Consider the following 19354-nt stretch of genomic DNA (forward strand, 5'->3'; position numbering starts at 1 on the left):
TAATCTGCAGCCAAGCTGCTGCTGTGCAAAGGGGCTGTGGGCAGGGGGCTGGGGGTCCTCTCTGTGTTGCCCTGGGGCTGCAGCATCCCTGGACATTACTGATAAGGGATTTGGGGTTCCACACCTTGGAGGAGGATGGGGGGCAGTTGGGGCCCCTCCATGGAGCTGAGACCCAAGACAAGGATCTGGTTTTCTCTTTTGTTCCTCACCCAATTTACCTACTGTGGTCTGAGCCTGCAGGGCTTGCAGCCACCCTGAATGTATTGAGACCCCTGCAAAATGTGTGGCATAGAGCCCCTCATCCCTTCTCATCCTTTCTACCTTGCTATCCTCCTCTTCCTCTCAGAGCAATGTACGGCTGTCTGCAGGGGTGGGCTAATGGATGGACCCATGTGCATGGGGTTGTGCTCCATAGCCAGTGAAAGAGCCACCCATAAATCTCCATGCCCTTTTCCTCCCAGCCCCTACGGGAACTCACTGCAGTCATTTTGCCATTGGTGACGTCTGAGGGGCACAACCCTCCCAGGGCTGGGAAAGGACCATAGGAAACGTGCAACCAAAGGGAGTCCAATGAATAAGGGACGCTGATAAGAAAGGAATTCCAATTAACTCTAATTAACTCTTCCCACCACTGGAAGAAATCCTGCCACAGAGCTGAGTCTGGCAGTGCTGCTGTAGAGACTGCAGAGCTGGGTGGGCAGGACAGCTCAACCCCACCACCAACAGGACCAGCAATACCCCCTGCCCATGATCAAACCTGAGATGGACACATGGCAGCATCAGCCCTGACACAGTGCCCCCAAACCACCCCAGGTGGGTGCAGGCTCCTCTGTTCCCTGGGGCAATGGAGGTGTCTGCGTTCCCTACGCATCTGGGGTTAAAAGTCTGACCGTGTGGGGAGGGAATAAGGAGTAATGTGGGAGAGAAATGAGGCAAACAGAGGCTGGAAAGATTGCAGTGGTCTTTTCCAATGTTTATGATTCTATGGAGGAGATGTGATCCTGCTTTGCACAAGGGGCAGAATGTGGTGGGCAGAGTGTGGGGTGCCCAACACTGCAAGCGGCTCCAAGGAGCCATTGGAACCCATCAGTGGTGGAGGACCTCCTGGGTGTTCATTACCATTTTATTTTATTTGCATTAAGATAAACCGCATCTTTATCTGTACAACATCTCCTTAAATACTTGGCAACACTTAAAAATAAAAATAATAAAACAGGAACGATAACAAAAAAATAATAATAATAATAAAAAGAAAGGAACAGTGCAGGCTACAATATCAAAACAGTACGATGCTCGTGAATAAATAACCCCTTGGGGCAGCCCGGGGGCTGGGCTGTTCAGATTGCATGGGGAATGGCAAACTCAGCCCTCCTGGGTCCTCATCCCCCCTTCCCTGGCAGCGGTGGTCTCTCAGCTCTTAGTTGACCGTCTCAGTTGTGGTGCTGCTGCTGCTTTTGTTGGTTTTGCAGCAGAAGTATTGGTTCCAGATCTGCTGGAAGGCTGTCCGGAACTTCTTGATCCTGAAGGCATAGACAACGGGGTTCATGGCCGAGTTGCCGTGGGTGAGGAAGATGGCGATGTAGGTGAGGATGTGAGGCGTCTTGCAGGATGGGCAGAACAAGGTGATGCAGTTGAGGATGTGCAGAGGGAGCCAGCTGAGCGCGAAGAGAAAGAGAACCAGTGCGAGGGACTTGGCGATCTTCAGCTCCTTCCCGTAATACTTCTGGGGGTCGTTGGAGCTGGAGGAGACCTTCTTGTTGAGCTGCTTGCGGATGAGATTGAAGACTTCCAGGTAGATGAGCAGCATCAGCAGCAGGGGCGGCAGGACCCAGACGAAGAAGTTGAAGTACACCATGTACTCCATGCTAATGACCGTCTCGAATTGGCACTTGATGACAAAATCTGAGTGGCTGGCGTTCAAATCCCGAGTCCCCAGCATCTTGTTCAGGTTATTCCAACCGAACATTGGGGTGAGTCCCACCAGAAAGGAGACGATCCAACAGCAAGCGATGGCCACTGCTGCTCGCCGGGGTGTCACCACGCTCTTGTAGCTGTGCAAGAGACAACAACCACAGGGAAAATGAAACATGAGCTGGAGGTTTTGCCTGGAGGTTCAGACTTCTGCACATGGGGTGGTAGTGCCCGTTCTGTGATGCCCATGATGCTGCTCACTCCATAGAATCATTAAGCTTGAAAAAGACCTCTGAGATCACCCAGTTCAACCCCAACCCATCCCCACTGTGCCCATTGACCATGTCTCTCAGTGCCACATCTCCACTGTTCTGAACACCTCCAGGGACGGTGACTCCCATTGACTCCCATCACCTTCTCCACCCCAAGGGATGGGCAGAGACCTCCTGGAGGTGATCCCAGAGCTTTTGGCATTGGTGAGAAGCCAGGAGGTGCATTAGTAACCACATGCTGTCTCCCTGCTCCAGCCCTGCTGGGACCCTGCCTCAGCCAATTCCCCCTGTGCTGGGGAGGAAATCACTGACAAAAACTTCCCCAGAGACTGCTGGGTGGAGGAAGCATCCAGTGGTGCTAATGGTCCTCTGGGCACAGCTTGTTACATTTCATAATGTGCTGTCCCCATTGACAAAACCCTTTTTCCTAATGGGCTGGTGCCAAGGGATGGAAGGAGGAGGCTGGCTGGGTTCTGTGTCCTCATCAACATGGTCTTGGCTCCCCAGAGCTCTCGAAGCGGGAACAAAGCCTGCTAGGTTGATTTTTCCCCCTGGCCCTCAGATGAAAGCACCTCATTGGAGGCCAGACAGATTCACAACCCAAGTGCTTTAGCCTTCCACTGGACAAGATTGAATGAGGGATATTTTTCTGGATGTCTGCTGGGTTTTGCTGTGGTGCCAGTGTTAACTTGGTCATGGAGGTGGCTGGGAAACACAGAGTCCCATCTTGCTGCTCTGAGCTCCCTGCTGCTTGCCAAGAACTCAAACCCACTCCTTCGCCCTCAAAGTTTCCATTCTCCAGACCCATTCTAAAGGGCAGGATGGGAGCACGGAGGGGTGCAGGATTGAGGGGGGACATCCATCCTCAGGAGCTCAGAAGGTCCACAGCCGCCCATCCCTGATGACTTTGAATGAATGAATGAAACCCCTCCGTTCTGGGAAACCATTTCCAGGCAGATCCCGTGGGAAGGGGGTGGCAAAGCAGGCTGCTGTTTCCTCTGAGAGCCGGAGGGTGATTTATTCCTTGCTGGGAGGAGAGAGGGCAGGAGACCCTGAGAAAGCCATGGGGCGGGGAGATCTGGAGCTCTGGGGAGCCAAAGGGTGATGGGAGAAAGTCAGCACTGTGGGATGGGTGTGGTGGGTGACAGGCCCCCATGCAAGCCTCACATCTCAAGGATTTTGAGGGTTTTCTGCTATTTTTTCTGCAGTTTGAGGAGCTCCCCACCCTGCAGCGGTGGTGTCCCATGGCCCCAGGCAGCTGGGCATGGAGCACTCAGCCCTCCTTCCCTTCCATTGCCTGGGTTTGGGAAGCACAGGGGACAGAGGGAACACTGAGACCCCATTTTTAGCTGTGAGTTGGAGCAGAGGACACAGGTTTCATGCCTGTAGCCACAGTGGAGGGGATGGAGAACGGCTGCTGGGGGCCAGCACCAACAGTCCTGACCCCAAACTGCTCCAGAACAGGGCGTGCTGCTGCAGATGGTTATCAGGACAGCTGTGCACAAGTCTGTTTGATGCAAAGGGTGTAACACACACCCAACAGAGCAACATCTCCATTTCAGCACACAGCCCTCCTTCCTTCTCCCTGCACATCCATCCAACCCCACTGTACAGCCATCCCCCCTTAACGCACATCCATCCCTCCTCAGTGCACAAATCCATCTGTCCTTCTTAGTGCACATCCATCTGTCCTTAATGCAATCCATCCCTCCTCTACGCACGCCCTTCTGTCCTCCTCACTGCACACTCATCCTTGCTGTACACTCAGCCCTCCTTAATGCACATCCCTTCCTGACCATCTCTGCACATTCATCTCTGAGCCCTGCTGCACATCTGTTACTCCTCACTGAGCAACCCTGGCCACCGAAAGCAAAACCTCTCTTGTTTATCCCCCTCCACATGTGCCAATGTCATCGTGGCCACAAGAGCTGGGACTAAAACCCCAAAAAGCGAACTCACAGAAACATTTGGAACTGGGGATTTTGTTGGCTTTGTTCCTTCAAGCCACAAGCTCAGGGCAGTGACATCCATTCCTGGGGTTCGTGGTGCCCACACCCCCCATCAGCCCCACACAAGGAATGATAAAACCACAAAATGACTCCAAGTTCCTCCTTTGTACACCCCACAGGGTTTGGCCATGGGGCTGTGCTGCTCTGAAGGCTGCAAACCTTACTGAAAAGCAGGGAAATGCAAGATCCTGCCTATTGCTTGACCCCATGGCACAAAGTGTTTGGTGGCTGGGGGGAGTGGGGGAAGAAAGAGTCTTTGCTGCTCCCATGTCTCTGCTTTGATCACACCAACAAGAAAACATCTTTCTCATTTGTCTCATTTTGTATTAATGAGATAGAGCTAGAATTTGGGATGGGTCTGGGAGGCAGAAGCACTAGGAAGTGCTGATAATGGCTCACAATTAATAAATAATTATATTATGATTGTTGTCATTGGAATGATTGCTACCATCATTACAAATTTATTGCTACTATTATTTTTATTAACAGCTGCCATGAAACCATCCAAGATAATAGTCACCTCCGTCATCACATCATCTGGGTTTGTTTCCTTCATCTGTGGGGTTTCGAGCCTGAACAGAATTGCCAGTTTTCCACTTCTCGTCCCTTCCTGAAGGGCTCTGTGCTGTCCCCTCCCCATGGAGATAGGTATCATCCCAAACCCTCCTGGACCCCCTGCCAAGGCCTGCAGAAAGGAGTGGGGCTCCTTGAGCCAGGTATGATGTACTGGGAGAGATGCTGGGGTGCCCCTACCTCAGGAAATCGTGGAGTGCCCTCACCCTGAGGGTGATATCTGCCTTCTCTTCCATTTATTTGTCATTTCCAGACTTGATTCGCCTTCTATCACATCCTGACATGTCCAGGTATCTGCAACTCACAGTTTGATCCACATATATAGCACTCAGGGAACGTATTCTCTTGACTTGGTTGAAAAACCTCCAGTGATTCCACATCTGGTTTGTATCATACTTTTTTTTTTTTTTTTCTCAGCATTTCTCAATATTCTTTTGACCATACAACATGTACAGATGCCCAGCCTGCCCTGAGATGCAGCTTTGCTGGTCCTCGCCCTGGTAGGGCTTTAACTGCAAAGCAGCTCCTAGGGAATTAATTCAATAATGAAGGCAGACCGTTGCTAACAAAATGAAGCTGGAGCCATTGAGGTAGAAGGAAAGGAGACCAAGCTGACATGAAGATCATCTGCACTCTGAGCACAGCACAGAAGAGCAGCCAAAGCATGTCCTGATCTAATTGAAAATCTCTAGATAAAACCTCCTTGATCTCAGGGGAGTTTGGTTTCTGCTCCTTTTTCCCTGCTGTATCTCTGCTTCAGATCTCAGTGTCCTGGAGGCCTCTGGGTGGGCAGATTTTGGTGTCTGAAACTGCTCAGAGATGTGAGGCTCGGAAACATGAAGCTGAGAAATGCAAAGCAGCATGCAGGTCCTGCAAGGAGTTACCTCAGCTCAGGGCTGGACAAATAGCTGCAAGGTGGGAAGAGTTGCATAAGGGACATTGTGTGCTCCCATCTGTTCACATCCCTCCTTTGTGATGGTTGGGAGTTTTGTGGCTCTTTGGGGTCACACACCCACCTCTCAGCCCTTCATGCTCCCAACGCCCATTCAATGACTGCAGCAAGCCAACAGCAGAGCCCACGTTGTCTGCAGACATGGCTGGAGCTGCTGGGTGATGGCTCTCCTTCCCACCACAAGGGTGTTTCACACCCTCCTGAGTCATCCCTGCAGTTCTCACAGCTGGGATGGAGGTGACAGGTGGCAATGAGCCATAGAGGTGATGTGAGAAGACACCTCGTGGGCAGAGGGGTCATTTCAGCCTATTGCTCTCCTGATGGCATCAAGTCTGGTTTTCCACTTGGGAAGAAGTGAGGGTTGGTGACAGCTGGTGGGTGGATGGTGGTCTTGGGAGGATCGATGTCAACTACCATTAGCCAAAGCTGGTGGCTAGATAGAGCTCTCAATGACAGCCTGTTCCTACAAATACTTCAAAGGGAAGAGATTGATAGCCAGCATCTCCCAGAGATTCTCCCAGTACCGAAATCCCAGATCTGTTACGTGACTAATGGCATCTGAAGACATACAACCCCACAGCCCATGCAGTCTTTCAGGTGAGCCAGACAAGTGTGTCCTGCAGAAAGGTGACAGAAAGAAAGCTTTGTGCTTTGAGCTTTGTCCAAGAGAGCTGTGTGGGACCTGCACTATGCAGGACCCAAAGTCCAGGGAGATGCTGCAGCCATGGGTAGCAGCCCTGACAACTTTCCTGTGCTGCCTGAGGGATGCACAGGGATGTGAGCACATCCTAGGGACATGAACAGCCCTATAAGAAGCAGGGGAAATAAGATAGAAAAGGGATTTATGGGCTAAAACATCTGGAAATGGGGAGTGATGCCTCTACAAGTGCAGAGACTGAGGGTACATCAGGGATTTTCATTCAATTGATGGCTCCAAGTGTGGGAAGAAGGCCCCCCAACTCTATAGGTTCCAGTCCTGGACCTGGAAGCTGGACATGTCCCACCACCTCCACTGCTCTCCTGATGCCATCAGCCCCAGTGGAAGCAATCCACCGAGCATCTGTCCCAGCTCATCCCACCTTGAGCTTGGCATCTCCAGCAGGGCTGCACTGTGAAGTTGCTAAGGTCAACGTTCCAGAACCCACGCACACACTGACCACTTGGCTTTTGGGTCTCAACCTGCCACTTTCCAGGTTCCAGCTAACAGATTGAGTTCAACCTTCACCACCTGAGCCAGAAAGACTTGTGTTACTCTATCTTTGAGATGCTGGGAGCAGCCATAGCATCAAGCTGCCCCAGAGGAGTTCGCTGCCAAGCAGCCTCCGCCCCGTGCTGCTGGTCCCAGTGGAGCTGCTGGCTGGCTTTCTGCTTTGCTCGGGATGTCTGTGCCACTGAACTCCCTGGGCTCTGGCAATGAATCACAGCCCATCTTGGGAACAAATCACAGGCTTCCAGTAACTGCAGAGGTTCTTGAATATCCCTTGCCAGCTGCGCTCAGCCCAGAGGAAGGATACAAGCAACCTCTGTGGTGGCTCTACCATGGGCTGGTGCAGATGATTCATGTTAGGACCAGGAGCTGCAGGGGGAAGCAAAACCACTGGGGGCTGGAGATCATAGGAAGAAGATGGAAAGCATGGGGACCTCACACACCTCCTTCATGCCACGGGGAAATGCTGCTGTTGTCCAAGGAAGGCAAATGAATGTGTTGTCTGCTGCGGTGTGGTGAGAATAGCAATTTCTCTCACATCTTGCAACAGCATCCTCCATCCATGCAGCAAATACAAATCCTCTATGCACATAGAGTTAATCTGGCTGTCAAACTGGGCTTGGTTTATAGCCTGGGGTTGGATCCTGCTGCATTCAAGTATTCTTGCTGTATAAGCAGCCATTCTTGGTGAGGAGCGCTCACCTGGTGCTCAGCCCCTCATCCTAAATGTGAGGTACAGCAGGAGCCTGGGGATGCCTGATGGAAATGATTTAAATCCTGCCCCTGAGCCATGAGACCACCCAATGCCACGGCCAGGATCCTCCCAGCTCCACCACGTGTGGTCACAGCCCTCCTAGGTTTCCCTGGATCACTGGCTTTGCCTTCCAGGACCCAGAGGTAGGTGGGAGGGAAATGATTTAACACTGTTGGCAACAGCTCCAAAACCATGAAATGAGCTGCAGGATCCCAGAACTGGGGGAAAAGAAAAAAAAAAAAAATTGTTATGTTCTTGTCTTTTGGCTCTTACTTCCAGGCAGTATTATTTTAGTGCTCCTCTGCAATGCAAAGCAAGAAAAGTGCTATTTTAAAAAGAGAAGAAGTTGAAAATTTTCTGTTTCATCAAGACTTTGGGAAATAGGACACAGAGGAGCAGCCCAGTTCCTAAGAACAGGGGTTGACTTAGAAGGGATGGTTCCAACAGACAAGGCACAGCGTGATGGGCAAGATGGACTTGCTTTCAGCATCACCCACATGCAGTAAAGTCATTGGGTGCTTTTAGCATCTGACCAGTTTTGGTGTCAAAAAGAGATATTCAGTGTACAAAAGTCTTTTCGGAGAGGGGAAGAGGTCTGGGACCCCAGCACATCTGGAGAGCTTCCCATCTCCAGCAGAAGATGAGGGCTTTCATGCACCAACCCTGCCCCTGTTCTGGGAATTAGCTGGGTGCTCATTACCCAACCTGGGCTTGGAGCTGATCTCTGCATCCCCGTGCTTTGTAGGCATGGTGGGCATGGATGGATGGCTAGACTTGGTGATCTTAGTGGTCTTCTCCAATCTTAATTATTTTATGATTCTTGGAGGAGTTGGGGCATTCATGTAACACAGGAGAGAAGGGATGAAAGGCAGCTTTGGCTCTTTTCAGTGTAAATCCAAGATAAAAGCAGTGGCTTTTCAATTGAAGGTTTGTATTGCACTTGCGTTTTTCTTTGCATGAATAATTTTTTTCTTGATCCTAAAGAGCTCCTTTGAAATGAGAACTCTGAAGAAGGAAGAAGGAGGAAGGGGGAAAAGAAGAAATAAGACAGCTCCAAAACCCACTAAAAGTGGCAATTCTGTCAAATGTGGGCTCTGGGAAAAGGTGAAATCAGATGGGAAGTACAGAATGCTTGGTGTGATTGGGCTCCCAGAGCCTCTCCAGCTCAAACCCCGACCCACATCATCACCCACTGCCAACGCTGCTAAACCAAAGGGCACATTGGCACCAAGTGGGTGAGGCTGAAAAGCACCAAGAGCTATTAAAGGAAAGGATGGGGAACTTACAGAAGAGGATATAAGAAGGGTCTCAAGATGTTCTGTTGGCTGGGTGAGCAGGAGGCAGGAAAGCTGCGATAGCATCTCGTGGGGGGAGGCATTAGTCCAGCTGTGAGGCACAGCCGAGGTGGGTCTTTATCTCTCAGCTGCAGAAGGACACTTCAGAAGATGAGATATCCTAAATTACAGATGGAACAGGAGATTGGTATCGGCTCTCTTTTAATTTCTTGGTTCTGCACTTCTGCTTGCTGATCCGACTCCTGCTTTGTAGTCAACAACCCCAACTCTGGTTTCTTAGGCTACGATTTGTTATTGCAGCTCGGGATGTTCGTGGCACAGTCTGTCACTGCAGAGGGAACATTTCCCTCCACGTACTTCATTCAGCTCCAAGACCGATACCTCCAAGGCTGAAACATTGGCTGGAGGCTCAGCAGACAGGGGAGGTTGTTTTCCCCACTCAACCTCTAAATGAGAATTAGGAGAGCTGATGAGATCTACTGCTCCTCAGTCGCAGAGGACACGATAACCCAAAACAACCCATCCAGCATCTTCCACACAGGGCAGCTTTTCCCTGCTTAAAAGCTCGATTTCAAATGCAGAAAGCAGGCAGATTAATTTCTTTTTTTGCTAATGAACTGTCTGTATCTCCTTTCAATTAATGAAACCTGTCTCAGAGATGCCATTTCGCACTTCCACCTTCAGCCCAAACTTGCCACAAATCATGGGTAAAACCCGTGTTGCTCAACTCTGCAACATCAGGGGAACAGAAGTGAGGAACGGAATACGTATGTGTTTAGTCATCAAGTTATTTACGTACAGATGAATCTGTCCAGTGCAGATCTATACGTCTTGATCAGCCAAATGCAGCTCCAAATTGGAAGTGAAGGCTCCAGTTAGCACCGCAATCAAATGTTCCCTCACCGCAGAGAATTGATCTTTCACCAAGAAAACAAATAAATGCAAGTGCAAAGCAAACCTGAAGTTTATTATTTAATTCCCGTTTCCTTCCTCAGGTTTTAATGATGATTTATTCCCTTGGAAGGAAACCGATTGACCTTGGAGCCTGGAAGGAACCCGCCTGGTGTTTGCACCAGGATGGCAGAGAAAGAGCTGAGACTTGAGAGCAGGAACTGCAGCGATAAATTACACCCTGCGCACCTTCCTAATTACCCTGGCAATTAAGTCCAGTGGGAAAATGCAGCCTGGTTGCAGCAGGGCATGGACAAGGAGGACTCATTGGCCAGGCAGCAGCCAGTCCTCCCCATGCATGAGGACCACACCGACCCCATGGAGCCTCTGAGGCCCCATATCCCCTTTCCTGGGGCACAAGGGACGTACAAGAAGGTCTCCATGCTGCTGGAGATGGAGATGTCTTGCTGTGGCTGCAATCAGGGCTGGGGATGGCCCTGTGGTCACGGAGCATCTGCACTGCCCAGGCTGTGAGCATGATGGGAGTGGGTGCTGATCTCCATTCAGTTAACCCTGGTTCTGCACGGCGGTGCTCATCCATCTGGATGCAGGCTGTGCCATCAGCTCTCGGCCGTGCAGTGTCACAGCAAACAGAGCCACTTGAGCTGAAATAAATGCGCCGTAGCTGCACGTTGCAGGGTTTAACTCACGGAGTGTTGATACCAGTGCAAAAAAGAAAGAGGAATTACACAGTCTGAAAGCCTGTGCTAATTATGGCTGTGTCTGAGGCAGCGTTTGTCGGTGCTTTCGGAGAGTTTGTAGCACCGTTCCCTCTGTGAGCAGATGGGGAAACTGAGTTGCAGAGGGGGGCTCTGCTGTGCCAAGTGAAGCAAGATGAACTGAGCTGAATGAGAACGCAGGAGCTGGCTCTTCTCTCCTTTCAAAGTAACCAAAAAAAAAGCTTCTCAGGCTCTGGGTGCAGGGATAGGAATGGCCCAGGGAAGGCAGTGCCTCACGATGCTCAGTGCAGCCCTTCTTCTATGAGTGTCACGAGGGTGGTGGACCAGGGGATGTCACCTCCCTGCTGCTGTGCCCCTGCCCAGGCATCATTGGTACCTGTGGGCACCTTGTGCAGCCTCAGGGGCAGCAAGGAATGAGGCAGGTGAAGAAGACAAGAGGATGAGTCTTGATGGCAAATCCCTTTCCTTTTTGAGAGTAATTTTTAATTAAGAACAAAATTCCAACCAAACCAACCAGAAGTTCTGGAAGCAATGCTTGGCACTGGGGGCAAAACCCAGACAGGAATGAGGCAGGGATGGGATGGGGTGGGGAGGGACAGGACAGGGCACAGAGGAACTGCTGGGTCCCACTGGGCTCTGTGCAGCAAAGGACAAACCCAGACACCACCAAACCTCCCAGCACCTGATCCTGCTCTGCCCTGCATCACCAAAAACATCCCTTCCTCCTCAGTTCTCACCCCATCAATAATATGTTTCTTAGCCCACAAGCAACTGAGGAGGAGACCATCTCTGTGGGATTATTTCACACCTGCTGATGGCATCACCACTGACGTCTCTTTAACCCCCAGACCTGCCTGTCAGGAAGGCAGCTAGCTACGTGCCTAGGCAGGCTGAGCAGGGCTGGGTGCTGGTGCACAGGAGCTGATTAGCTTATTGCTATTCTACAGGGTTCCCTGCTGGCTCTGGGGCTGTTTTGTGCACATCTTGGAGATCGTCAATTGCTCTTTCTTGTGGCTGGGAATGCCACGTGAGAGCCGCATGCCTGCCCCAGCAGCTGGGCATCCATGCTGCCAGCAATGGCATCTCCCTGCCAGGAGCTCAGCCAGCCCCAGGGACAGCTGGTTTCTGATTTTGTGGGCAGGAAATTCTTCATTCAGGCACTGAGGATGGTGTTGTCCATCGCTCAAGCCATCTCCATCCCACCAGGCTGATGTCTCTCCCTTCCATGGTCTCCTCCATGCTCCATATCCCACTTTCTGCAGGCACCGTGACTCCCTGCTCCCTGTCTGAACTTCCCTTGCACTCTTTGGGCAGATCCTGCAGGTTTTCCCTTGACCTTCCTCCAATCAGAAGTTTTCTTCCAGCCCATCGGTTTTGTTCCAGTCTGAAATGACTCCCGTGTGTGTCACAAAGAAACTCATCTCCCAGGTCATTTCACCAGGTTGCCTCCTCCACACATCCTGCTCCTGTTTTCCCCATTCTTGCTGTGCTCTGAAGACCTTTCCACCTCCTCTTACACACCAGGATGTCAGACCCATCACAACTCCAACTTCCTGACTTTCTCTACTTCTTCCATCTCCAATCACTCTCCTCAAGTCCCCTCCCCATGCCAAGGCTGTGACCTTTCAGGATGAGTCATTCTCCCACTGCCAGGCTGATTTCAGCATGGATATAGGACAAAATTGGTTACTGCATCCCCTCGTTACACTTCCCCATGCCTGATAGCCCCTTGTGTTTGGGTGCAGTCTGCTTTGGTGTGTTCTGGACAAGAGGGATGGTTGGCTCTGGCCTCACTGATTGCAAACTGTGGCCGTTGGTCTGTGGGTCCCTGCCATCCAGACCTTGAAAGCACAGTCTGGTGGGCTTTGTTCCAGTTGTCTCCACCAAACTCATGGCCAAAATCCCTTTCTGGTCATCAGAGTCAAGCTGGCCTTTCTATAAAGGCGGGGTGACAATGACACCTCTCACTGCTGCAGTCAACTTCTTCCATCTCAGGGATGAAGGATGACCCAGGACAACCCAGCAAAGGTCTCCTCTGCACCCAGAGGCGGCTCCAGCTCCAACTGGCTGCAGTGAAGGCACGCACCAGGGTGAGCTGCTCCTGATTCACTCCTGACACACTGCCTGCAGGGCCAGGCTGGGCTGGCAGGGATCAGGCAGACTGAATCAGCAGCTTTGGCAGAACCTCCTGTATCGTGTTGAACTATTTTCACTGCCTCTATGGGGTCCTTGGAAAGTACCAGACCCCAGTGTGCATTGGCATCACCTTCACCAACCCAGCACCTTTGGAAACACCTGAATGAACCTTTGGTACCTGACTCTAAACTCTTCAGACCAGTAGGACTGTGAGTAACCCCTCTTTCACCGCACTACTCCTGCACTGAGCAAGTCCTGCCATTGCACCATCCCCCAGTTTCCCTAGCTGCAAGTGTGCTATTGCCCTTCCGGGGAACCTGCCTTCACATTTATTAGTAAGGCACTGTCAATGTGTCAATGTCTTTACCTCACAGTTAGTAGCATTCATAAAGAAATCCCAGTGAAAATCTTCCAGAGCATGGTTTTGGAGCATAAGAGCAAAACACCAGCTAGGAGCTGGTTATCATTCATCCCCCAGCAGGCAGATGGAAGCTCTGCCCAGGGGACAGATGTTGGCTCCAGCAAACGGGGTCAGGGCAGAACGATCCCCCAGCAGCTGACCCAGCACATGGACTGCATCTGGGAAGCTGGGATGAGCTGGAGAAAAGTGGGGACATGGGGAGCAGCACTCCAACAGCCACACATCTCCCCTTACCTTCTTAGTCCAAAAATTTTAGGAATAACGCCTTAATTCAGAGAAATCGAGAGCATTCCCCCCCTCTCCTCTGCCCTGCCAAGTACAGAGCATCCCACACTTCGACCTTTGCCACCTCCCAGGGAGGGGACATCCACAAACCCAAAAGCCAAGGATATGGGAACAATGCTCCCAGCCCAGCTTGCTCCCCTCCAGCCAGCATCGCAGCGGCTGTGGCTTTTTCTGTGACCTGATTTTCTGGCTGCCAGCAGACGTCTCACAGTGCTGCTGCAGCAGCTGTGCACTCCCAGAGAGTCTAATCCTGACATCCCATCGCCGAGGGAAGAGCCCCAGCCTGTGACTTAGCATGCACTTGGCTGAACGTTACTCTGTGGATCACAAAGTCATGCTGAAAAGTGGCTCCATTGGGTGTTTGCAGGAGCTAAGATTGATACAACCTGATGGAAAATCCCTGCCTGTTTCCAGGGCTCTGATCATTTTGGTGGCAATGGGATCAGGCTCCTGGTCCAGCACCACAGCTCCTCTGTGCCTCCTGGCTCTGAGCAGAGCATGATGTGAAACACCAAGATTTAGCATCCTCATGCTGAGCTGATCAGGGAGTCTTGGTAAATACAGCTTGGAAACAGCTTCAGTTCTCCAGCAAACCCTTACAGGCTGTGATCTCTGGCCGTTCCTCTTTGCTCTTGGTTCCCATCTACCTGCTCCCTGCGGGTCACCCTCATCTGCCAAAAATAAAGGCATCAAGGGCAGAACAAAAGGGCTCTGAGCAGGAGGTGGCTGCAAAGAGCTGCTGGTCCCCAAAACTCCTCTGGTTTACAAAAACAGGATTCCTTAGAAATGCAGCCTGCTTCGTAAGGCTGGTCTGCATCATTTTGTCAGCTAACAGAGGTGAAAGATGCCTCAACGAGCTCCTGTGAACGTGAGCTCCCCAAAGCTCCCTGAGCTCCCGCTGAATCGCCTGAATGCTTTGAAACCTGTCCTGCAAATTTAAAAATAAGCCTCAGACAAACTGTGGCTTTGTTTATTCACTTGGTTGGATGGGCAGAATCACTCACCATTGCCCTCACACAACATTTGCTGCCTTGTCCAAGCTGCTGGGAGCCATCTCCAGTCACCCTTGCCTTCCTGGGGACATTCCCTGTGGGTCAGATCACCTCGTATGCAGCATGCACTTCATTTTCTTCATTTCAACCTTTTGTTCTGGATCAAAATCCTTCAGACGGCCCAAAATCTTGCTTCTGAGGTTTGGTGCCTCCCCCTTTCCATGGGGATCATCTCCAGAGGACCAGGAGCCATGGAGATTGGGGCCACCACACATCCCAACCGCATCCCACATCTCTCCTTCTCCATGCTGGCCTTGCTGCTGCCTCTCAGAGCCTAAATATCCATAGAGTCTTCCCAACACTCGCTGCTGGGAGCACTGGAAATGCTTTCCATACCCCCTAGGTGCTTTTATTCTCTTATTCCTGGGAATTTAGGCCAATGCATTGTCCTGTCCCAGTGACCCCTCACCCTACCGCAGTGCAGTGCCCCCCACCATCCCACCAAGTCCTCGCCTGAAACCTCAGTGAAGGAAACCTCAGCCCTGTGCCCCAGCTGGACGAGGGTGATGAGCCTTCCTGTGACCCAACCCCAGCTGGCCCCAGGCCTGTGGCTCTTGGCAGGCCCAAAGAGAAGGGAAAAGAGCACTGCAATCCCAGCAGGAACCCAGAAAGCGTAGAGCCAAGCTGAGGAAGCATTGCACTGCTGCCTCCATCCAGGAGGTTACCTGCAATCCTCCTCAATGGTGGAATCTGTGGTCCAGGGCTGAGGGATGCTCCTGTGCTCTTAAATCTCCTAAGGCTCAGGGCATTGCTGGAACAGCACAGAGTGCCAGTGCTGTCCCCAGGGCCACCCACAGACCCTGTTTCACCCACTGTGTGCCTCAGCCTCCCCTTTCTGCTCCTGCCTCCCATTACTGAGCAATTTCCAGCCCAGTTTGATCCAATTTCCACATCTCTGCAGTGTCATATATTTGCTCAGAACCTTCAGAAATGGGAAATGCAGCTTGGCCAGGTGAGCTGCTCCTCAGGGTGCCATGGGGTCTGGTGGGCTGGGGGACACCCACCAACCCAGTGTTAGGGTCTGGGTAAGAAGAGGGGGGTGATCTCTCATGTGCAAGATTTCCAGCAAATTTCCCCTGGTTTTCTTCTACTAGTGTGTATTTCAAAGCAGACTAAGGGAGAGAAATCCTAAAGAAGCCCAAGGATGGGGTGAGGCTGTGTTCTGGCATCCAGCATCCCTTGTTGAGGAGGCTGTGGTTCCTATACTAAAGGAACTGCATCCCCATGAAAACATCCCTCCGGCACCGTCCCTCCTGCATCCTGCATCCCGCCACAGGGATGCCGGAGGCCGGTTCCTGCCTGGCTCCTTCCCCTCCCTTTGAACTCGTTTCATCTTCCCTAAGCACATCAGGGAGGGGGAAGTGGGGTCTGGGCTGGGGGGACCCCGCTGCGCCCAGCGAGGGGAGATGGAATGCAGGGGTGCTGCTGGGCGGGGAGGAAGGATACGAGGGGGAGATGGGAGCTTTTCATCCAGCACAAAGGCACTGAGCCTATTTTAGGTGGCTTCCAGCTGTTTGGAGCAGCTCCCTTTGGGAAGTTTGGGGGGTGTGGTACCTTCTGCTCCGTCTGAATGATGCTTTTGGCTTTGCATATCCTTCAGTCAACTGCTCCCAGCCAAAAGCCCCATTGCCTTCAGCCCCCAGGTAGCCAGCACATGGCATGGGCATGGAAACTCTCATGCATGCCTTCAGAAATCCCAAACACAGGACTTGCAGGGCACCCTGGAGCAGTGACAGCACTGTTGGGGCTGCACAGCACCACCTCTGCAAACTGCATGCAGGCATGGGATGTCCGTCCCCACAGAGTCCCCTTGGCCCAGCTTCCCCCATCAGTTCCATCCATGGGATGTGGCCACAGAGCCCCAAATGCAAAGGTGAGATGGGCTAAGAGGGCATGTCAGCACCAGAAAGATGTTTCACTATCATTTTATTATTATTATTGGCATCCAGTAACAGGTTGGGGGAAATTTGGAGCATTTTAGATTCAGGAATTATTTTTCAGTGGTATTTTCTACCATTTGTGATCTCTGATGTGCCTAGGGCACAAAATCACCCACAGCCAATGTCAGCTGCTGGGAATTTGGGATAAGGGTGGACGACAGAGTGAGAAGGTTGGCACCACTGAGTGCAAAGTTATTCAATACTAAAAAAGATCTGAACAGGCAGAGCAAAATCTCACTGTGCTCAGACCAGGATGGACCAAATACAAAGTTAATACACCATGAGAAAAACCCACCCAAACTACACACGGCACAGAAAACTCTGCCTTAATGCTCTCAGGGTCCTGGTCAGGGCAGAAATCGTCCCCAAAAGCCCAACTGATGCTCAGAGGGAACGAGGGAGGAGAGAGGCTGCATTTGATGGGAGAAGCAGAGACACAAGCTCAGCGGCGCTGCTAAGTATAGACCTGCAGTCCTCCCACAGCTGAACCTGTCCCCAGCACACAGAGGATGCAGAAGAACCAAAAAAGCACCAAAAGCAGTGAGAGGGCTCTGGAATGCTGTTGGGATGGAGAATGGGGATTTTTCAGGCTTGAAAAAAATACATATACACAAATTGCGCAATGGGGAACTGCCTGAGAAGCCATGTGTGGTGGGGAGGGAGTGCACAGGGACTGTTTTCACTCTGTGCAATCCCTACCCACAGGTCCCTGAGGCTGTCAGTGCCCTCCACCTTCACCACGGGAAACCTGGGCTGAGGACAGAGCTGTTGTCCCCTTCCAGATACAGAGTGGAGCACAGTGACCCCCCCGAGCAAAGCAATCAGAGGCTGTGGGACCCCCCCTTACCCAGCCTGCTCCGATTCCTGCTGCAGCCAAACCTTCCTGCTGGTGCTGCTGCTTCTCAAAGAGTTTGGGACATCTCTGTTCCCTCTGAACCCCCCCAGTGCCCACCCCAGACCCACTCCTCACACTGTCCTACCTGACCGGGATCTTCACCCGCAGGTACCGATCCACGGCGATGGCCAGGAGTGCCAGGATGGAGCTCTCGGTGAGGATGAGGACGGGACACGCCATCATGAGGCAGCTGTAGAACTCCGTTTGCGGTCCGATATTGATGATGATGGCTAAAGGGATGACCAGAGCACCCACAGCCACATCGGCCACCGCCAGCGAGACGATGAAGCAGAAAGTGGCATCCCGCAGCGCCTGGTTCATCTTCACAGCCCAGATGACCAGGATATTCCCCGGCACCGACACCAAGGCGATCAGCACTTCGATGGAGATGTAAGCAGCCTGAAAAGCCGACACGGACTGTGCCATGATGCTGCGCTCCCCTCTGCGCTCCTTCTGTTACCTGTAAACGCAGAGGGAGGCGGTCACAAACTGCACTGCGAGCCGAGATGGAGCCGGGACGGAACCTGGGCGGGGGGGGGAGGGTGGGAAAAAAAATATCCCACTGCCTGTGCCGGCCCCCCCGGACCTCGTCCTGCCCCGTCCCCCCCGCAGCGCGTCCGTCCATCGCAACGCACCGCGGGGAGCGGAGCTCCGTGACCCACCGCGCCGGGATGGGGGGAGCGGCGGGGGGAGCCGTGAGCCGCCGTTCTGCTGTCCGTAGCTCCGAAGGACGCCTCACCTTGTCCGGCTCCAGGAGGTCGGGCCGGCGGTGTCCCCGAGTCTGAGGCGTTCAGCCGGCGGGCAGAGAGGGGGGCATGCTGCGGGACGGGGAGCTGCGGGACGGGGAGCTGCGGGACGGGGAGCTGCGGGACGGGGAGCTGCGGGACGGGGAGCTGCGGGACGGGGAGCTGCGGGACGGGGAGCTGCGGGACGGGGAGCTGCGCTCGGCCCCGGTGCCCGGCACCGCGCTGCTCCCGCAGGCAGCTCGCAGCTGAGGACGGAGCATCACATGGTGCGGCGCTCCCGCGGTCCTTTAAAGAGCGACCGACCCGATTTGGAGCTGCGCAGCCGAGCGGGGGCGAAGCGGGCGGTGCCGGTTGGGGTTGCTCGCTCCGCAGCCAACCCCGGGCTCCAAAAGCCTCACGTTTCGCTTTCAGCTCCAAAACCGGCTTCAGAGCCCCGTTGCAAGGGAAGGAGTCGAGAGGAAGGAGACAACGCAGCGAGCGCGGAGCACCCGGTACCGGACACGAAGCAGCCGCCGCTCGGTGCCCCGGGCCGGGACACCCCGGAGGAGTGGAACCGGCGATGCTCAAATCGCTCCCGGGATCGGGCGGCCTCCCAAAAATCAGTGCCGGGGCGGGGCTGAGCCCTCGGAGCAGCACTGTGGGTGCCGGGGCTGCACCCCGTGCCCAGCAGTGGGGAGGGCTGGGGAAGAGGAGGGGGCTCATTCCTATCCCCAGCGAAGTGTGTGGAAAAACGGTTTCCCCATGCTGGGGCTGGTTCAGGTGCTGGTTAAGAGTGTGGGAGAAGTTTGGGGTAAAATGGTCAAACCCCACATTTCTGCCCTGGGCTGGGAAGTGGTGCTCGCTGTGGTGGAGCTGAACCAGCCAAGCCCAAAGCACCGCAGCCCAGCCCTCAGCCCAGCCACTATGGGCATGCAGCACCCATGGGTGGTTTCCACATCCCTAAGTGGGAGCCAGGCACCTCCAGGGCTCACCCTGCACATCTCCCTGGGTTGGGATGGGCTTATCCGAGCTCCACAGGTCTGGGAGCAGCTATGACTTCAGGGTTGGGACAAGGGGACACTCCCCAGCCCTGTCCAAACCTCTCCGCATCCTTTCCTCTGGTGGGAGTGGGGCTGGATTTGTCCCCTCTTCTGCTCTGCTCTATGCAGTAAGAGGTGTCCTACTGCCTGAATCTGTCCCTTGGCACCTTCTCCATCCAAACCTGTGCACCCTAAGGCAGGGATGGAGACATCAGCAGTGACATTCCATTCCCAGTGCTACCACTGGTGGTGGCCC

At 53.1% G+C, this 19354-nt stretch overlaps 1 protein-coding gene across 2 annotated transcripts; it reads right to left on the reverse strand.

Annotated features, from left to right (window-relative positions):
- Positions 1 to 979: 979 nt before the first annotated feature.
- On the reverse strand, positions 980 to 18390 carry LOC116238740 (adenosine receptor A1). Of its 2 annotated transcripts, XM_090124636.1 has the most exons (3): positions 18073 to 18390; positions 17419 to 17793; positions 981 to 2051 (listed from the first exon to the last, which is right to left on the reverse strand). In XM_090124636.1, exons 2-3 carry the CDS (start codon positions 17757 to 17759, stop codon positions 1418 to 1420), a joined length of 975 nt encoding a protein of 324 aa, XP_089980762.1. In that variant the 5' UTR covers positions 17760 to 17793; positions 18073 to 18390; the 3' UTR covers positions 981 to 1417. The 2 variants fall into 2 exon arrangements, with proteins under 2 accessions (XP_031464441.2, XP_089980762.1); XM_031608581.2 differs by lacking the exon at positions 18073 to 18390 and having other exon boundaries at positions 980 to 2051; positions 17419 to 17789.
- Between the last annotated feature and the right edge of the window lie 964 nt (positions 18391 to 19354).

This window comes from Phasianus colchicus, chromosome 25 (genome assembly GCF_987193195.1).
Source record: "Phasianus colchicus chromosome 25, bPhaCol1.hap1.1, whole genome shotgun sequence".
Taxonomy (NCBI): Eukaryota; Metazoa; Chordata; class Aves; order Galliformes; family Phasianidae; genus Phasianus; species Phasianus colchicus.